The sequence below is a fragment of the Dasypus novemcinctus genome, chromosome 2 (assembly GCF_030445035.2).
Source record: "Dasypus novemcinctus isolate mDasNov1 chromosome 2, mDasNov1.1.hap2, whole genome shotgun sequence".
Lineage (NCBI taxonomy): Eukaryota > Metazoa > Chordata > Mammalia > Cingulata > Dasypodidae > Dasypus > Dasypus novemcinctus.
This window is the reverse complement of record NC_080674.1, coordinates 145,812,796-145,833,454: the sequence shown is the minus strand read 5'-3', so window position 1 is coordinate 145,833,454 and position 20,659 is coordinate 145,812,796. Positions and strand designations below refer to the sequence as shown.

Genomic DNA, 20,659 nt, shown 5'->3' with positions numbered 1-20,659 from the left:
TATTCATTCATTCATTTGTTCATTCATTCATTCATGACCGAAATATAGAAATCTGAAAGAGTAGCAGCCGTTGGAGATCACTAGTCCTTAATGTTTTTATTGTCCAAACTTTAAATTGACTCTGAATGTCAGAAACTTTCCCTTGTGGTTTGAACAGCAAAACATCTCTGAGCTGCTAGGTATCTGTCTGTTTGCTGCCTTCATTCGAACAACTTTTGAAATAGTTTCAGATTGTTTTCACCACCTCTAGGTTAGCTAATTTTGTGGTCTCTAACACCATAATGTAAACTTCTTTTCCTACTTATCCCTTAGTTGTTGGGGACTTGGTTTTAAACTTTTTTTCTTTTTCTTTTTTTCTAAATTCTACTCAATTTATTCATTTTTTTAAAAGATATTACATTAAAAAAATGAGGTCCCCATTCGCCCCCACCGCCCCCACCCCACCACTCCCCCCACAGTAACACTCTCCCCCATCATCATGTCACATCCATTGCATATGGTGTGTACATTTCCAGGCATCGCTGCACCCCATGTCCCGTGTTCCACATCATAGCCCACACTTTCCCACGTTCCATCCAGTGGGCCATGGGAGGACATACAACATCCGGCAATTGTCCCTGGGGCACCACCCAGGTAAACTTCTTGATAGTAGTGTCAAGGTTATATCAGGGCAATAAGACATACGATGGTGACACTTGAAAATAACTAATACACAGCGTTGGCCTCTCATTTTAATTCAGGATTCGAAGATCATCCTTTACTTCAAAGGATGAAAAAAGAGAAGACAGAACACCATATCAGTTGGTAAAGAAACTCCAGAAAAAAATCAGACAATATGAAGAACAATTTGAAAGGGAAAAAAGTAGCAAGGTAAGTTTATAGTATTATCTACCATTAGCTTGATCTAATATTAGAACTGGGAAGAGGGTCTTGAGAGGATATTAGTCCAGCTGTGTCCTGAGAGAGGAATGGAACCTGGGATGTCTGAGAAATAGAGTTCATGTAGATACGAGATCATGTAAATCCTTAGCCTCCTGATTTCCAGGGCAGTATTCTTGTCATTGCACCATTGCATCGTTGTGTTTTCATTGGCACAACAGTTTTAAAATTCTTTTAAAGCAAATACTTTACATTGACACACAACATTAAGCTATTTCTGTTCCCTCAAAAGCCACAAGTATCAAGAGGAGTGTGCGTATGTTTGTTTTAATAATTATTAGATCTCTTTTCAAGAGTCTCATAGTTGGAGTCAGAAGTCTCATATTCAGATCTGGCTTCTGCCAGTTACTAGACCCGGATCTGAGAGAGCTTGTCTTAATATCCTGCCTGACCTGCTTAAAATAACATAAGATGAAATGAGGATTGAAGGAAATTTTTGCTGTGGAAGCTGTAAAATACTTTTTAGCCATAATTTAACATATTCATTGCTTACCACAAAGTTGCCAGTGATTCCATTCTTTAATTTTTCAGCCCTCCTACAGTGATATTGCAGCCAATCCAAAGGTATTAAAATGGATGACAGAGCTTACCAAACTGCGGAAGCAAATCAAAGGTATAAAATGTGCCATTTTTGTAATATATTTGCATTTTTAAATGTACTATATAACAGTGTCTATGATAATTATAGTCCTTTTTAAAATTTTTAATCAAAATTTTTAAACTGTGGCAAAAGTAGTTTCCTTTTGTTCTTTTGCTCAGAGTCAAAGTTGCATGTTAAGATGGGAAATCTCAATGTCTTTCCTGTGTTTTTATTAGTAATATTCTTATAAAAGGTGCCCTAGTTTGTACATTCATAGGTGAATTGATATTTAAAAATTGATCTGAAATATTTTTCAAATATTAAGCAATCTTGGTTTTTAGTAGATATTTCATGAAGATATTTTGGTACGTATTTCATCTAAGACTAATCATAATGAATCATTTATACTACAAAGTCTAAATTTTAAGTTTTCATGAATCAAAACCTTGTGTCATGTTTCTTCTGAGTGTCAGCCCATTGTAGCAGTTACTGGTATATTTACTTCGTGGGTGTTTAGTGAGTGTGCTTTAATAATAGTTCATACTTTAAGAATTATCTGCCAAGTGTGGATTTGTGATCATTTTGGTTTATTCATTTGGATTTATTTAACAAAATTTTAGTATCTCTTAGGTGCCATATACTTCGTAGATACTGGGGATGTAGCAGTGAACAAGACAGACACAGTCTCTTCTGTTATGGAGTTTATATTTTTGTGGTTAAAATAAATCCTCCTAACTCTTCTTTAGGATATTATTTTCCCCTTCAAATTCTACCATGTATTTCCTTGTTTAAAGTAAATTTCCAATCATCAGTTATTAATTGGTATCATTAAATTGAGTAGCATTAGCCTCCTAACTTTCTAATTCTCTTCTACTCATGCTGTCCTATAGTCAGTTCTCTGCACAGCAGTCAGAATTGTCTTTTTAAAATCATGTTACTTTCAAATTAAAAGCTCTTCAATGGTCCAAACTCTACCATGGCCTTCCCAACCTTGCATATTCTGGCCTTTAGTACATTTTCTGTCATTTTCCTCTCATTGTCTATTCCTCAAACATGCCAAGCCTTAGGGCCTTTGCCCTGACTATTGCCTTAATTGGGGAGGGATGTTTTCCCCTTAAATCTTATGTTAAATTAGCTTCTTCTTAACATTTCCATACTCAACTCAGATGGTACCATCTTAGAAAAGCCTTCCATGTCAGTCCCATCTAGTGCAGTTGCTTCTCCGTAAAGCTCACTCCTTTTACCACTCTGACACCATCCTGTTTTATCTTCCTCATAGCATTTACCCCTCATTGAAGTTATTTTACTAATCTGATTATTTGGGTTTTTTTCCTTCCCTGAATAGATACTCTGAGAACAGGGACGGTATCTGTTTTGTTTACCACTCTATCTGTAGTACACAGCAGAGTATTGTACATTAGAGTAGACATCCTGTGAATATTGGTTGGAAGAAATAATATAGTTCTCTTGCTCTATTTATATTTTAAATATCTAAGGCTATTAATGTATAATTTTCTGTTACATATCTTATTACTCTTTTGACCTTAATCGCATTTTAACTAGAATCACAATTATTGATCTTTTCTCTTGGTTGTGAAATGTAGATGCAAAACACAAAAGCTCTGATGGAGAATTTGTACCTCAGACACGTCCACGTAGTAACACTCTTCCAAAAAGCTTTGGCTCTTCTCTAGACCATGAAGAAGAAGAGAATGAAGATGAATCCAGGGTCATTCAGAAGGAGAAGAAACCATCTAAGGAAGCAACACTTGAACTTATTCTGAAAAGACTGAAAGAAAAACGTGTGGAAAGGTGTCTTCCAGAAGATATCAAAGTAATGATTCGAGCTGTGGTTTTTGCCCAGAGTAGCATTAGGGTCCTCTGAAACAAAATCACCCATAGTTCACAATGGAGTAGAGATATATATGTTGTATAAATGGCCTGAGTCTATTCCTCTAGTGTGCAGATCAAGGAACACGCTTTTATCAGCAGACCAGAAGAGCTCAGTTTCTCAGAGACTGGGTCTTTGAGTAGTAAAACTCAAAAATTGAATGCTGGTAATTTTTGTTGGAAGCAGATGGCAGGGTGAGTGTGTAAAAAGCATTCTTTGGAGACAAACAGACCTGAGTTTGAATCCTGTCTTTGGCTTTTTTTTTTTTTATGTTCTAGGATTGAACCCGGAACCTCATATATGCAAAGCACGCACTCAACCACTAAGCTACACCTGCTCTGATCATTGTGGGTTTTTGTTTTTAATTAGAGAAGTTGCAGGTTTACAGAAAAAAAAGTGCATAAAATACAGAGTTCCCACTATTATTAGAACCTTGCATTAGTGTGAAACATTTTTATAATGTACTATTAACTATAGCCTACTGTTTACATTTAGGTTCACTGTGTTGTACAGTTCTCTGTTTTTTTTGTTTTTTAATTTTTTATTCTAGTAACATGTAGTAATATAGTAATTCCTCCTCCTATAATTGATTTCGATTGGAATTAGCTTTATTCAGATTCATTATCCTACATTTAAATTTCAGGCTTGAGGTTGTTGAAATCACAATGTTTTACAGAGATTATATCCAGCTACTCTCTGTTGAATGAATATCATCTACAGTGATATTTGTTACGGGAAGATATTATCTGGTGAATTTTTTTACCCCTTCTTTCACTCTGGTGGGAGATAGGGTGGTATTGACTTAGAGTCCTGGGAATATGAGTTTATTAGTTCTTCTCTAAAGGATATTCCATGGAACATTGGTTCCTTGGGAGGTTAATAGGTAATCCTAAGGAACAAAATGGGCAGGTTCTGTGGGCAAATAAGTTTGGGAAGGGATGCCAGCTCTACTTTTAGAATACTAAGAGATATGATAAAAGCATTGCAGTATGAAGAAGTTTTTGCCAATGTAGATGAAGTGAAACTGAGGCTATAGAGTAGAAGTCTTAAGATTACAAATTGACGTGGCTGAGCTTTATTCAATATATTTCCAACATACTGCTGCCGGATATTCTTAATAGGTTAGGGAGAAATAATAAATTATAAAACCTGTGGTGTGTATATCATAGCATTAGTCATTATGCTTATAAAAGACTGTGCAACATTAAATAACAAGCATTTGTGTGTATTAGGCATTGTTGTAAATGCTTTACATATTTTAACTCATTAGAGCTTTATGAGGTAGTATGTAATATCCTCATTTTACAGATTAGGATATTGAATACAAAGAGGGTAAGTAACTTGGCCAAGGTCACGAAACCAGTTTTCATAATTTATCCAGATAAAATATAAATCAAAGAGGGTTGGTAGGTACTTAATAGAAGAACAGATTCTATAGGAAACTGAAGAATGTTGCCTGGAAATCCATAAGCATTCTTACTAACCTGGGCTGGGCTGGTAATGTGTGCTGCCCTTTCAACCTACTTGTTTACATGAGGGGGCAAGAAGAAGAAGAATGGTGTCAATGGAATTTTTTTTTTTTTTTTAATTCTAGAAAATGACCAAAGATCATTTGGTAGAAGAGAAAACTTCTCTCCAGAAAAGTCTTCTGTTCTATGAAAGTCAACATGGAAGACCGGTAATGCCTCTCTCACTAAAATGATTTAATTTACTATTAGGAAAAAGAGCATGAATCATTTCTATGGTCCATATTCTTTTCTTTTCTTTTTTTTTTTAATCAGTTTTACTGAAATCTATTCATAAACCATGCACTCTATCTAGAGTGTACAATCAGTGGCTTTGGGTACAATCACAGAGTTGTGCATTCATCACTGAAGTCAATATTAGAGCATTTTCATTACTCCAAAGAGAAAAACCTCCTACTCATTAGTCACCTTGCAGTCCTTCTGTCCTTCCCCTGTCCTATGTAATGCTAATCTATTTCCATCTCTATAAATTTATTTGTATTTATATTTTGTATGGATGGAGTCAAACATTGTGTAGTACTTTGTGTCTGGTTTCTTTCACTGAGCACACTTCCTCTTTTTTTTCAACCATTAATGGGAGAATATTAATATATTACTTGTCCTACAGTCCACAGTTTGCTTTGGTTATATTTTTGCCCAAATATCTCTGATCTACATTCTTCAGAGCTGTTTTATAGACCATTGTTTCCTGTACTTGCCTACTATCCTAGTTATTTAAAATAAATTTCTGATGACTGAGTTCCTTTTTTCTTGCTTCAGGTGACCAGGGAAGAAAGGCACATTGTTAAGCCTCTCTATGATAGATACAGACTTGTAAAACAGATGCTGACAAGAGCTAGTATCACTCCTGTCCTTGTAAGTAAAACAAATATGTAATAGTTCATTTTACCAAGAAGTACTTTTTAAAAAATTATGGTGGAATATTGGAGAAATACATAGCCAAGTTAGAAAAAAATTGTTTCTGTAAGGTGACATTACTGATTTAAAAAAGAAACAAAAACAGGAAACTAATAGTAAATGCCTACTTCTTTCTCCCCAAACTCATTTTTTAAATATATGATTATGTCATTAAATCCTGACAATTTTAAGTCACAGTTGTTGAAAAATGATAGCTTCATTTCATAAATGAAACTGAGGCATAGATAGAAACTAGATGGCCTTCAGCACATCACCACCTAAGTGGCAGAAGCAGAATTAAAACCCCATATTTCAGGTGTCTTGCCTGGTTTCTTTACATTTAAATTCATGTTTTTGAGAATGTATCCATTTTGTGATGGCCATCATGATGATGTTCATTTAATTGCATGATAATATAAACTCTAAAATTAATCTTCATACAGCTTCTAGGGCCTATAGATGGCCAACTAAACACTATTTTATTTAGATATAATCAGTTTTCTTTGAACAAGGAATTCTGTATAACGTATGTTCTCATATAAGAACATTTATTTAGTATAGAAATTACTCTTTGGTGTGAGGCTTTTTGTGTGTCATTGACATTTCATAATTTCATAAATAGCACTATATGAAAACCATTTTAGAATCCCACAGGTTTATCTTTGGAAACTAACATAAAGGGAAATTTAGAGTATAAGAGGTTATGGTTAAACCAAGCTGGTTTTAAAGAGAAAGAATAATCTTTACAAAAATGGTGCTGGGACAACTAGATATCTACATGCAAAAAAATGAAGCTGGATTCCTACCTCATGCTAGTATGCAGAAAAGAACTCAAAATGGATCAATGACCTAAAGTTAACAGCTAAAACTATAAAATACAAAAGTCTTAAAATACAAAACTCTTAAAACATAGTCGTAAATCTTCATGACTTTAGATTAGGCAATGTTTTCTTAGATATGACACCAAAAATACAAGCGACAAAACAAATTGGACTTCATCAAAATTAAAAGCTGTAGTGCTTCAGTGGACACATTAAGAAAATGAAAAAGAAAATATTTGCAAATCAAATTCTCCAGAGAATGTATACAAATGGCCAATAAGCATGTGAAAAGATGGTCAGCGTCATTAGTCGTTAGGAAAATGCAAATCAAAACCACAATATGAGGTTTTACTTCATATCTGCTTAGGATGGCTAATAATTGAAAAAAGACAGAATAAACAAGTGTAGGGATGTAGTGAAATTGAAATCCTCATACATTGCTGATGGGAATGTAAAATGGTACAGCCACTTCGGAAAAAAGTCTGGCAGTTCCTCAAAAGGTTAAATATAGAGTTACCATATGTCCAACAATTTGACTCCTTGGTATATATCCAAAAAACTTGGAAGCCTTTTAAGATATTATAATTTTTTAAATAAGACTGTTACCTGAAAGATAAAGACTCAGACAGATACTTAACACACCAGTGTTCTTAGCAGCATTATTCATAATGGCTAAAAAAATGGAAACAAGTCAAATGTCCATGGACTAATGAATGAGTATCCATACAATGGAATGTTATTCAGTCATAAAAGGAATGATGTTTGATATATGTAACAACATGGATGAACCTTGAAACATTGTGCTAAGTGAAATAAGCTAGACACAAAAGGCTGCATATGAAATGTCCAAAATGGGAAAGCCCATAGGAGCAGAGGAAGATTGTTTGCCAGGGACTGAGGGGGAGAAGTCTAGGGGTGATGAAAATGTTTTGAAACTAGATAGAGGTGATGGTTACACAATCTGGTGAATATACTAAAACCACTGAAGTGCATACTTGAAAAGAGTGAATTTTATGGTGTATGAATTATATCTCAATAAAACTTTATTTTTAAAGTGATAAGGAGGCTACGACCAAAAAAAGAACTGCTGTTAAAAATAAAAATGCTCATAATTAAATGTTTTCTTACCATTTAGAATTTTAAAGACTTATTGAATGTGCTCTTTTAGACATATTTATACATAAATTATATATCACTCTTGTGCATACACAAAAAGGAAAACATACACAAAAAATTTATTAAGGAATTCATAACAAAAAGTGTATATATGATTAAGATTTTGAAAATAAAGTTTGATGTTTGTACCATAGTGAAGCAAAGCTGAAGTACTGTTTTCTCATGGACCACTTTAAATACTTAAAATGTAAACCTTTTGTATTGTTGATTATTACAGGGATCTCCATCCACCAAACGAAGAGGTCAGATGTTACAGCCAATCATAGAAGGAGAAACTGCACATTTTTTTGAAGAAATCAAGGTAATCCTTTAGAGAAATCATTCTCTAATCCTAAAGGAAAAGTTGAAAGTCATGGCCTGTTTGATATCTCTGCTTGGATATCTTTTTAGGAAGAAGAAGAAGATGGTGTTAGCTTGTCATCTGAGTTAAGTGATATCTTGAAAACGGCTGTACAGACACAGCCGTTTTCAAGTTCATTGGAAAACTCAGAATCTGATGTTGAAGAAAATCAAGAAAAACTGGCTCTGGATCTCCGACTGTCAAGTACTCGAGCAGCTTCTATGTATGTATACTGGCCTAGGATTTTAGCTTATTTGTATAATAAAACTTACATACCTCGAGATTTATTGTTAAATACTTGAGCACTTGGATAAATACATAAATTGATTTTTTTTCATTTTTATTTATTTTTAAATTTTAAAACCCTTGTGTCGAGAACTGATTTTCAGTAGATCGCAGTGAGGGAGCTGCTCTGTTACATACGAAACCCTGACAAATTCATTTTTTAATGCATTTTTTTAAGTGTAATTTTTCAAATATATGTTATTCTATTTCCTTATAAAACTTACTGTATTTCAAATAGTAAAAAAACAAACAAACACTAAAACCCTACATTTGAAGCATAACAAATTGCAGGAACCAGTTGAGAGTTTATCTGCTTGTTGTATATTAACTTCTTCACTGTGGACTATATATGGGGTTTGTCATTGGTTTTTAAGCCTGGGTGCACTTTAGAATTACCTGGGGAGATTTTTTTTAAGAACTGATGCTTTGAGTCCTTACTTTCAGCAATTCTGATTTAATTGGTCTGGGATGGCGCTTAGGCATTAGTGTGTTCTAAAAGCTCCCTCACTTATTTTAATTTGCAACCAGAGTTAGAATAAACTATATATACTAATTATATATATTCATATATATTATATTAGAATATTATAATGAATAGTGCCCTTTCAGTATTTTCTTACATTTCACATTTAGGCCTGAATTACTGGAACAACTTTGGAAAGCCAGAGCTGAAAAAAAGAAATTACGTAAAACATTAAGGGAATTTGAAGAAGCATTTTATCAACAAAATGGAAGGTTTGTTGTGCATCACAAGATTTAGTCATCTTTCCCCTTTCATTCATGAGTACCCATATGTGAAAATTAAGGAACATGGAATAACAATGTAAATTCTTCATGTAAGGATGTTAGCTTTGAAAGTAAGATTTTAAAAGCATTTCTATACACTTGAAGCCCTGTTATTAGTGGCAAGAAAGTCAGAACTGGAGTAAATATTTGGGAAAATAATATATTGTCCTAGGGAAGCTTGGTTGAGTGGCAGTAATTTTATTCTCTTTAATTCTCTGTCTTAATCCTTGTAGGAAGTGGTTGGGAAACTAGATGTCTCTCTCTTTTCAAAAAGGATCCCCTAACAGGAGTGGTATCCTCAATTTGTTTGGATTCTTAATTTATGAACTAAGACCAGTGCTGTATAGGCTGCATGATGGGTCTTTCCAGGGTGCCCATTTTCAAGTTTGTTTAACAGTATAGCATTCATATGGGTCCTATAATGCTATATGGCATGTACCTTTAGCTAACTAGGTAATGTACAGTTGACACTGTTGGGCTCTTTTTAAAAGTAAGAAAAAATGTATTCCATTTCAGATGGTGGCCTCAGAAATGTTCTTTCCAAATAATTGAAATAGTCTTGCCAAGCCGATAGCTATAGTACACAATCTAACATGTGTTTAATTCCCTCTTCTTAGAGAATCTCCCATATAAGCTGGCATATATGTTTAAGATTGCATTTTCTGAGTACCTTCTCATTCTTTAACTTATTGGAAGAAACTTGGGCTCATAATTATACTTAGAATGGTTTGGTCCTGTTTGTAGTTATTAAACTGGATTAAGTTGAGTCATTAGTATAAGGTTGGAAAACTAATTTTTACTACAGTTAAGATGTTTTACTTGTACATCTCAATTTGTTGAAGCTGCAATTAACTAAATGTATGAAATGACTCAGTGTAGTCCCCCAAGCACCTAATATAACAGTAACATACCTGGCAGGATTTATCAATGAATGTCTTATTAAAATATTTGGTTACCTCTAGTTATCTACACTGATCATTGATAAGAAGGGTAATATTATTTAATCTTTATCAATAGGAGTTCATTAAAAATGATATTTTTAAGAATATTCCTTAGGAATAGGGGAATTAGTCAAATAATTTTTTTCTTGCAGAGCAACTTTTTATTTGAACTTAATATTTGACAACATTGTCTCTTACATTGGGACAGCTTCTGGTCTTTATTTCAAATAATCTCTAGAATATTATAGGTTTTTTGTTTTTTTTTTTGTTTTTTTCTCCCTAGGAATGCCCAGAAAGAGGATCGTGTTCCAGTGCTTGAGGAGTACAGGGAGTACAAGAAAATTAAAGCAAAGCTTAGGCTTCTTGAAGTTCTTATCAGCAAACAAGATTCGTCAAAATCCATATAAAATATGCTCCTAGAAAACATCATAAAACAATTGTATTCCCTGAAGCTATCATCGCATGTACCTGGTACTTGAGTTCATTTTGTCAGGCACTTAGAGAATCTCATTTTGTACTTGGTTATGGTGCCACTAAAGAAATGATGGGGAGGGTGAGTAGACCCTCTGTAGGGAGCTTAAGTGATGTTCCATAATAACCACAGACTGTCCTCTCCACCTTTCACAAAAATGCAGTTTCCGTCATTGTTTTGTACTACAGACACATCCTATTCCCCAAAGACTAGAATTTTATCCCTTCAACTTCAAGAACTTTGGAAATACAAGCTTTTGTTATTACTACCAACTTTTTTTTTTCATTACTGAAGAAAACTGAGAGGAAAATCTCTTTACATCACACTGAATTCTTCGTTGCCTTTTTTTTAAAAAGCAGATTGACTGAAAATATGAAAGAAAAGCCTATAAAAGTGCACATATGCAACTGTGTTATATGTTTTCTTAGAAAACCAAAAGCAAACTGAAATTTCAAGTCCTACTGTGGAATACCTGTTTAATTCCCAAAGTGACACTTTCTCACAAGATAGTATGTTAGTAAAATCTTGCAATTCAGTGATCACACAGCTCCTGGATGAAGATAACAGTGGGTAGACCAAAAAGTGACCTTGCTTAGTAAGTTGAAAACACACACCACACATCACACACAGAACTGAATCCTATCACATGCTGCCTCTGGGACCTAAGTTACTCTGTTTCCTCAGTTACTGTTTACCAGCTGGTGATGATGTGATTTGTCTGGATCATATCTGTGTTGTTGCCCCTACCCACCTCCAGATAATGTGAGAAAATAGCCACATCAGTATATAAGAAATCTGATGGTGCTCAGAGTTGTGTATTCAATCAAATGGGCCTAAATTAGCAAAATAATCATTATGCCTAAAGTAAATCTGTTCTTAACAAGGGCTAATACCACTGCAGTTTTACATGTACCCTTGGGGGTTTGCATCATTTTCTTCCCCCTCTTCTAATCAGCAAAATTCACATGCACAAACCTCTTTAAAGGACAACCTTTTGCTGTTCAAAGCAACTGGTCACAGATGTGTAGTGGTATGCCCCTTGTCATATACTCTTAAGCATATCTTTTTTTTTCCCTTCGGCTTTGTATGGCTTCAGGTACTCCCTGGTATCATTCTGCTAATCATTTTCACAGAGTGATTAATTTATTTGTGCTAACAAAAACAGTAAACATTAAAAACAGATTCTGGTTGGGCTTAATCTAAGTGTTATTTTTTTTCTTGGTGCTTTTTTGGATTCATGAGTGTTTCACTTTGTGGCCATGTTTTGCATGCAGTGACTCATGCATGGTTTTCTTACTAGCTAATATTAATAGTTTGTTTCATACAAAAACAGACTTGCAACATCCTTTACTAAAGTGAGGGAAGCATGAACCTCAGACTTCTGGCACTGTTATTACATAGTAAGCACATGAAGTAGCTTCGTAATACATAGCAGTTTCTAATACTTCACATTTCACCTGTGTGTGCAATGCCTTTTGGGGGGGTGAGGGATAAAGTCCAGTGGTAGTGAACGTGTAGTTGGGGAATAAAATAGCACCAAATCCAGCCCTTTTTGTGTGGTTTCCTTTTGATACAGCTAAGTTATTCATAATGTATGCCTAAAGTGAAATTGAAACCGCCAAAAGATGTTGTCATTTTGATTTGAATCCACCTGCAGCGTACATTTCAGTTAATTTCTTTCACTCTTCAGACAGGAGTGTATTGAAACATTAAATTTAATGTGCACTGTATGTTATTTTATATGAATGTTTGTGTTTTATATACTGTGCACAAATGTCCATATGCACTATTTAAATGTTTTAAATAATATATTCCTTCTTTATAATGCTTAAATCTATATGAGTACCATATTTTTATAAGTCAGTGGCCTGACTGGTCTCATTTTAGAGTTAACAGCTGCTTTGTGATGTTTGTTATTCAGTGTTAATGTTTGGCTGTCAAGTAGAATAGATAAAGTGGCATGGCAGCACTTATGCTATGTGACAGTATTGTGTGGCATAGTTAAACAGTTGGAGGTAGAATTAGGCAATCTGTGATAGTTTTACCTTAGTACAAGTAAAAAGTGTATATCTATATACAAATAATATATAGATATATATGTTCACCAGAATAATTGCATTGCTGTGTCTGATACTTCATTGTATAGACTTTTGTAATAAAAGAACTTTAATCTTTAATGTCCTAGTCATTGTAAATATTTTTTTCTTGTTTTACATTAGATGTTAGAAAAGAGAAATCAGAGACCTCAAGCATGTTCTTAGGCTTTATTTGAATTACCCCAACCAGGGACCAAGTGGAGGGACCATCGTGTTATTAAACCCCTTGGGGGCTGGCTCTAGCGCTGAGGAGAAGGCACAAAAAGGCCATGTTGCTGATTCCCTTGGATATCTAGGTAGAAAAAAAAGCAGAGGACAGTAAGCTTTTCTTTCTGCAATGAATTATCCTATAAGAAAACTTGATGTATAGTCTCTTAGGAGATTGAGAAAGGTGAGTGGTGATTAAAAATACCTCTATTCAAGTTTTTAAGTCCAGGGACTGTTGAGCATCAATGTGGAAGTTGAGTGTTATGAACAAATAATGCTGCTTGGGCTAAGAGAATATGTGCAGGAGTGGATGTAGCAAGTGGTTGAGCACCTGCTTCCCATGTATGAGGTCCCCAGTTTGATCCCTGGTTCCTAAAAACAAAACAAACAAAAATGAAAAACAAAACAAACCAATTATTGGGGAGCAGATATAGCTCAGTGGTGGAGCACCTGCTTCCTGTGTCCATGTATGAGGTCCTGGGTTCAAGACCAGGTATGTACTGGGGGGGAAAAAAAAAGAATGAGGATATATATAGCCTTGAAAAATAGAAGTTTCCTTCTTATTTCCAAATTGCAAGCCATATGCAATTTTCCAGCCATCCAAGCAGAAAGCTTGTGCACCCTCGGTTGTACTTTTCAAACATGATTATGAATTCTTATGACCCTAATATCCCTACCCCTATCTTTGTTTTAAGTATACTTTTAAAATAATTGAGGAAGCATGTTTGAGAAACTTACTAGAGAAACTTCTAGCGACTGTAGAAACTGTCTAGAAGAATTTCTAGTTTGAAGATATTAGTGAAGTTTCTGTAGATGGTTGGGAGTTGAATTTTCTACATTTGGGTTGTTTTCAGGAGACTGCATTGGGAAGAATAGAGGTGAGATTATTGTGCTTGGGGTCACATATACTGGTTTTCCAGAATCCTAAGCATTGATTAATTTATGTATGGCTAAAGGAAATTAGAACATGATATATGGTGCACTTGAAGGCACTAACAGTTTTTATACTATGGGTAACTATAAGAAAATTGTCTTTCTTTACCGACTTCATGAACTGTTCATTAGAGACTCATCCCATCAATTATAAAAAGCACACTTTTTTTTTAATTTAAATTTTTGAGATAATGGGCTGGGAATTGAGCCCGGGACCTTGTATGTGGGAAGTTGGTGCTCAACCACTGAGCCGCTACAGCTCCCCTGAGTTGTTTTTTTTGTTTGCTTGTTTGTTTATTGTTTGTTTCTTTTAGGAGGCACCAGGAACCAAACTGGGACCTCCCATGTGGGAAGCAGGCAATCAACCTCTGGAGCCACAGCCATTCCACAACAGCATAATTTTGCACTTTATATTCTGAGAATTTATAATCTCATTTAAAAATCCTTGGTGTATCAATGTGTGTGTACTGTGGAATCACGTTGTAATATACATGGATTGTACAGTGAGTCCCATTTAGGGATGCTTAATTCCTAGGTTTTATTTGATGATGTTTTATTTGATGATTATCATTGACCCTGGGGATCACGTGATGATTGGTGGTTCAGTGCTTTTAAGGTGTGCCTGAAATGAAGATAAGCTTAGGAAATAATTCAAACATGAATATATCTTGGTTGGAAATGCTCACTGATTGTCTCTTACCTTCACTTTTCTCAATTTTGTATAGCTGAAAGCTTTCTCATCACTCGGTTTAATTTTAAACTGACGTAGTGTAATTCCTTCTCCAGCTCCACAGCATATAAAAAGAGTCTAGAAAATAATTTAGAAAGAAAGCAGAGAATGAATCAGTAATACACTTAAATGCATCAAGAGAGACAGCTGGTTATTAGTGCCTGTTATTAAATAAGTGCTTTGAATGGAAAGATAGTATTGTAAGCTCCTAAAACATGAATAGTATTGACAATTATGGATCTAATATTCTTAAGCTGTGGAGAACAGTGTTTGTTACACATGAAATATAAATGACAATTCCTGTTATTTAGATGGGGGGGAATAAAAGCAAGTGGTCTCACTGTCACCTTATATTTAATCAAATGTTGTATTTTCTGTTTAATTTGAAATATGGGTAAAAAATGGGAGGGGGGAGTACGTCCAAATACCAGTGGCATCTCAATAGAATAAGATTCTGGGTTCACTTATTAAGAAGAGGGAGGAATAATTAACAGTTTAAAAGGTAACCATATGAAGCAGAGCTCTCTACCTAGAGGAGCCCATACCAAATATTGGTGTGTATTGCCATCTTTCTCTCCTATTTCTCAGCAAACTCTGTTCTTTCCCCCATTTCTCAATAAATTCCTTTTACTGGCCTAATTGAAAAAAAAAAAAAAAAAAGATTGAGACCAGGAAAATGTGATTGGTGTCCCCAGTCACCATGTCATGATATTCCATAGTAGCCTAATAAGAACAAATGCTTACTCTCGAAATTCTTGTTGGGTGACAGGCTCATAATCATCTTGAATTTCTGCAGAATAATATTTTTTCTCAAGTTTCTCTTTCCATTTTTTAATTTGCTCTGCACTTTGAATTTCCTGTGAAGTTGGTGGGAAAGTTTAAGCTACAATCTTTAAAAAGAGTTTCTATTTCACATCTTTGGCACACAAGCATCACGGGTTAAAATCTTAAAACTATTTTCTTCTATTCTCCAGGCCTCTTGATTTTGAGCCCCACTGACTTTTTGTCCTGCCTGTGTTTTTAGGTAGGTCTATACATCAGCAAAGTTAATTCAGAGGATTTGGTGTAAGAGCTGTTTAGCATAGGTAGGGAATCTTTAAATTATAAATATCAACTCTTTCTCATTTCATTGACTCTTCCCTTTTGTGTTTCCAGCTGTTTTGTATTATTCCTACTTTTCTCCTTTCTTCCCTTGGCCAAGACTAAGATGTTCTTTTCTGTACCTCAGTTCTTTAAAAAAGTAAATAGGCTTCAAAATATGTTATGTGGCTATTCTTTGCCTTGCTAGCTGCTGCTTAGACTACTGCAGTACTACCCCAACAGTTCAGAATCCTCTCTCTCTAGTTACTGCCTTGGTGAGTCAACTTCTGCACTCCAATCTGTTCACACAAGATCCTCATACCAGAAAATTCTTGTTGCTTCAGCCTTCTCTGATCTAAAGAATCCCTCCCATGCTCTGCCTTCACTACTATCCATTTTCCTTATAGTGCCCAAATACTGTTCTCCCAACTCTAGAAAAAAAGGGAAAGAGGAGATGGCACCCAGAAGATGATTCACAAGATTCTTTGTATCAGGGTATAATACTTCCTTGCTGCAACAATAGTGCTTAGGTAGCAAGGTGGAACTCTATAAGGGTTCTGATGGTGATGCCTGAATTTATTATACTCTTACTGCCTGATAAGTTCTAGCCAGAGGAACTAACTGTTATATCAAGAAAGTGCCTTTCCTTAAACCAACATTTCTGAAGCAAGAAAAGTTGGCTTTTCAATCTTCCTAGCTTTATTTTTAACATATGACAGCAAGTAGGTTTGACAGATTTACTAATAATCTTAATGTGCTTAAAAAAAAAAAGTGATAGGCTCTTATACCATGTGCTACTAACTGATTTTAATGTGGTGGCATTAGTAGTATGGGCTGAATAGCCTGCCTGGTAAAATTTATCCTTCAAAAGACACATCATAATCATTACTTTCTCTGTGGAGCCTTCTCTGATTTTCATAGGAAAGTGGTACCTTTCCTCAGAGGCAGAGCACCAACTCTCTGGGGCACTTGGGGCACTTCCTCCAAAGTCCTAGGTTCTGGACACCCCAACCCTTCCCTTTGTTGCACCCAATTCTAGAGGTAATAGCTGCCTCTCGTAGTTGTTTCTGGATTACCTTAGTGTTCCACTTTGGCTCCTTTAGTCCTCACAAACTAATTCTCTGTAATGAATCAAAATACCTCTATTTAAAAGTACCTAGTGCAGCTTCTGTTTTTCTGACTGGACCCAAACTGATACAGTAGTTGATAGAAGAGATCCAAAGAAGCATTGTTTCACCAAGGGACACCACACGATAGTTCCATTGACTTAAGACTCTGATACTATTACCTGTTTGCGAGTCCTTATGCTCTGGAACAAGCTTGCAAAGAAATGGTTACTCATTTGACTAAGGTAATTGATTACAATTCCCAAGGGGAAATTTGACAGCTGCTACAAAATGGAGCAGAAAAAGCTTACTTGGAACATAGTGGCTTCTCTGAGCTGCCTTTTAACGCCTACATGTCTTAAAAGTAAATGGAGGGAAGCGGACTTGGACCAGTGGTTAGGGCGTCCGTCTACCACATGGGAGGTCCAGGGTTCAAACCCTGGGCCTCCTTGACCCGTTTGGAGCTGGCCCGTGCGCAGTGCTGATGCATGTAAGGAGTGCCCTGTCACGCAGGGGTGTCCCCTGCGTAGGGGAGCCCCATGCGCAGGGAATGCGCCCCGTAAGGAGAGCTGCCCAGCATGAAAGAAAGTACAGCCTGCCCAAAATTGGCGCCGCACACAAGGAGAGCTGACACAACAAGATGACGCAACAAAAAGAAACACAGATTCCCATGCCGCTGACAACAACAGAAGGGGACAAAGAAGAAGACACAGCAAATAGGCACAGAGAACAGACGACTGGTGTGAGGTGGGGGGGGGGGAAAGGAGAGAGAAATAAATCTTTAAAAAAAAAAATCTAAATGGAGGGAAGCATCTGTGGCTCAATCAGTTGGGCTCCCATCTACCATATGGGAGGCCCTGGGTTCATGCCCTGGGGTCTCCTTGTGAAGGCAAGCTGGCCTGCACACTGTGGAGAGCCACTGGCCCACAAGCACTGCAGAGAACTGACTCAGCAATGTGATAACAACAAAAAAGGGAGATAAGCAAAAACGCAGAAGAATGTGCAGCAGATGGACACAGCAGGCAGCAAGCAAGCAAGGCACGGAGTGGGGGGTGGGGATAAATGAACATAATACAAACAGAACACACAGTGAACGGACCCAGCAGTCAGCAAGCAAAAAGCTGCAAGCAGGGTTAAAAAAAAAAAAGCTAATGGAGTGAGGGAAAAGGATGTGGCTCAAGTGAAAGAGCTCCTGCCTACCACACGGGAGGTCCTGGTTTCAGTTTCCAGTGCCTCTTGTAGAAGATGAGCAAGATAACAAGCTGGTGTGACGGGCAGGCACAACAAGCTGACACAAGATGATGCAACAAGGAGACAGGAAAGACAGTGAAAGATGCAACTAAGCAGGAAGAGGAGGTGCCTCAAGCAATTGAGCACCTCTCCCCCACATGGGAAGTCCCAGGTTTGGTTCCTGGTGCCTTCTAAAGAGAAGATGAGTAAATAGCACACAGCAGATGGACACAGAAAGTAGACAGTGCAAACAACAAGGGGAGGCGAAATAAAATGAATTTTTAAAAAAGTTCATGGAGTGGAAACAATTGTGGGGAGATGGCAGGGCAGGAAGCTCTAGGAACTGGTCCCTCCACTAAAATTTTAACTGGCAGGAACTGTCTCAACTATTTTGGGACTTGAGTATAATGGAACAATGCAGCATCCAGAGAAGAGCTTGAGGAAGAGGGTAGTAAATGGCAGTAAATATTGGTGAATATTGCCCTCTGTGCAGTAGGGATTGCAGCCCAGGCTTCTAGTGCAGCTTCCTGGTGCCAGGGTGAATATAAGAACCTAGTCCTCCAAAGTCCAGAGTATTTGGTCTGATCACTGCTTTTGATCAGCTACTTCAGATCATGGGGGGGGGGGGGGGCGGGGGGTAGCTCGGAGGCCAGCCATTATTCCAATCCCCTTCTGGAAAAAGACAAGCCTGGTTCAGGAAAAAGCAGACAAGAGGCAGTACTCTCCCCCTGACACACACACACACTTTTCTCTTTCCATTTCCTGTTTGGTAATTAGTTGGAAAAGTCACAAATTTATGTCTCCAGCCCTCAACAAAAATTTAGCAATCCTAAAGAAGTGGAAGAACTAGAATTCCAGAGTCATAACACTCAGAATGTCCAGTTCTCGATAAAAATTACAAAATGGGAAGATACAGCCCATTCACAAGAAAAAAGAATTTTCAGAAACCATCCCCAATTGAAAGCTCAAAGACCTTTGATCAACTGTCTTAAATATGTTCAATGAGCTAAAGGAATCCATGTGCAAAGAGCTAAAGGAAATTTAGAAAGCGTTTTGCTAGGAAAATGCTGTCTGAACAGAGATAAAAATTATAAAAAATGAACCAAACATTTTGTAGCTGCAAAGTACAGAACTTGAAATGAAAAAACTCAGTAGATGGATTCAATAGCAGATTTGAACAGGCAGAAGAAAGAATCAGGAAACTTGACAATTGAAATTATCCAGTGTGAGGTTTGGAAATATAAAGAATAATGAAAAATAAATGGAGCCTGAGGACAGGACAGGTGGGCTATCATCAAGCACACCAACATACATATCATTGGTGTCTTCTGAAGGACAGAAGAGAAAGGGACAGAAAAAGTATTTGAAGAAATAATGACCAAAAACTTCCCAGGTCTGATTAAAGACATGAGAATACACATCCAGGAAGTTTGGTGCTCTCCAAGCAGGGTAGATTCTAAGAGATTTACACCAAGACACATTATAGCAAAATTGTCAAAGTCCAAAGACAAAGGATTTTGAAAAACATTGAGAGAAGCAACTTATCACATATAAGGAACTCCCTAATAAGACTAACATAAATTTCTCATCAGAACTACAGAGGCCAGATGACAATGGGATGACATATTTAAAGTCCTTAAAGAAAATGTCAGTCAAAAATTCTCTATCTGGCAAAAGTGAAGGAGAAATTAAGACATACACAGATAAACAAAACCTAAAAGAGTTCATTATCAGAAGACCTGCCCTACAAGAATTGCTAAAAAGAGTGCTTCAGACTGAATTAAAAGGACAGTAACTTGAAGCCATAAGAAGAAATAAGGGGGAAGTGGATGTGGCTCAACTGATAGAGTGTCCTTTTACCATATGGACGGTCCAGGGTTTGATCCCCAGGGCCTCCTGACCTGTGTGGTAAGCTAGCCCGTGTGCAAGGGCATCCCCATGTAGGAGTGCCTCATGCTCAAGGTGTGCGCCTCACAAGGAGAGCTGCCCCCGCACAGCCTGCCAAGGAGTGGCACCACACACATGGAGAGCTGACGCAGCAAGATGATGCAACAAAAAAGAGACACAGTTTCCCAGTGCCACCGATAATGCAACCAGACGCAGAAGAACACAGTGAATGGACACAGAGCAGACAACAGGGGGAAGGGGCAATAAATAAATAAAATCTTTAAAAAAAAAAAAAAAAGGAAATAAGGAATACTGATAAAGGTAATTAAATAGGTAAATATAAAATCCTGTATGGTACTTTTAATTTTTAATTGTTTCCCCATATGTCTTAACAGGCAAATGTATAAAATAACATTGTAGATCTATTACTGGGCATAAAATGTAATCTGAGACAGTAACAGCTTAAAGGGGGAAGGATGAAAATATATAGAAGAGAGCTTGCATACTACCTGAGACTAGGTTGGTATTAATCAAACAGGGTTACTAGTTTAAGATGTTAATTGTAATTGCAAAGGTAACCACTAAAAAAATAAATTCCCTTTCATGATAAAAAACAAAAAACATGGGAAGTGGATGTGGCTCAAGTGATAGGACTTCTGCCTACGATATGGGAGGACCTGGGTTTGATCCCTGGGGCCTCCTGGTGAAAAAGAAAAAGTGTGCCCACATGGTGAGC

The 20,659-nt window shown here is 36.5% G+C and overlaps 2 protein-coding genes across 13 annotated transcripts in view; one reads left to right on the top strand and one right to left on the bottom strand.

Annotated features, from left to right (window-relative positions):
* Nucleotides 1-12,831, top strand: part of FAM13B (family with sequence similarity 13 member B) — a 113,240-nt gene extending 100,409 nt beyond the window's left edge. For 5 of the 8 annotated variants that reach the window (XM_058279142.1, XM_071210089.1, XM_004450493.5 and 2 more), the window contains 9 exons: nucleotides 741-870; nucleotides 1,471-1,552; nucleotides 3,124-3,353; nucleotides 5,005-5,088; nucleotides 5,696-5,791; nucleotides 8,048-8,131; nucleotides 8,221-8,393; nucleotides 9,089-9,190; nucleotides 10,466-12,831. In XM_058279142.1, coding sequence (XP_058135125.1) covers nucleotides 741-870; nucleotides 1,471-1,552; nucleotides 3,124-3,353; nucleotides 5,005-5,088; nucleotides 5,696-5,791; nucleotides 8,048-8,131; nucleotides 8,221-8,393; nucleotides 9,089-9,190; nucleotides 10,466-10,589 — 1,105 coding nt within the window. In that variant the 3' untranslated portion in view covers nucleotides 10,590-12,831. The remainder of the gene's footprint in view (nucleotides 1-740; nucleotides 871-1,470; nucleotides 1,553-3,123; nucleotides 3,354-5,004; nucleotides 5,089-5,695; nucleotides 5,792-8,047; nucleotides 8,132-8,220; nucleotides 8,394-9,088; nucleotides 9,191-10,465) is intronic. The other 3 variants (XM_058279155.1, XM_071210091.1, XM_058279153.2) reach the window with 1 other exon arrangement.
* A 73-nt stretch (nucleotides 12,832-12,904) lies between these two features.
* Nucleotides 12,905-20,659, bottom strand: part of PKD2L2 (polycystin 2 like 2, transient receptor potential cation channel) — a 59,193-nt gene continuing 51,438 nt past the window's right edge. For 2 of the 5 annotated variants that reach the window (XR_011646632.1, XR_011646634.1), the window contains exons 12-14: nucleotides 14,591-14,698; nucleotides 13,163-13,329; nucleotides 12,905-13,042 (exon numbers count right to left, since the gene is read on the bottom strand). Coding sequence is in view for 3 of the 5 variants with exons in the window: in XM_058279177.2 (XP_058135160.1) it covers nucleotides 14,602-14,698; nucleotides 15,365-15,477 (210 nt within the window). In the remaining 2 variants the exon portion in view is untranslated. Of the gene's footprint in view, nucleotides 13,043-13,162; nucleotides 13,330-14,590; nucleotides 14,699-15,364; nucleotides 15,478-20,659 lie in introns of those variants that run through there. The other 3 variants (XM_058279177.2, XM_058279182.2, XM_058279186.2) reach the window with 3 other exon arrangements.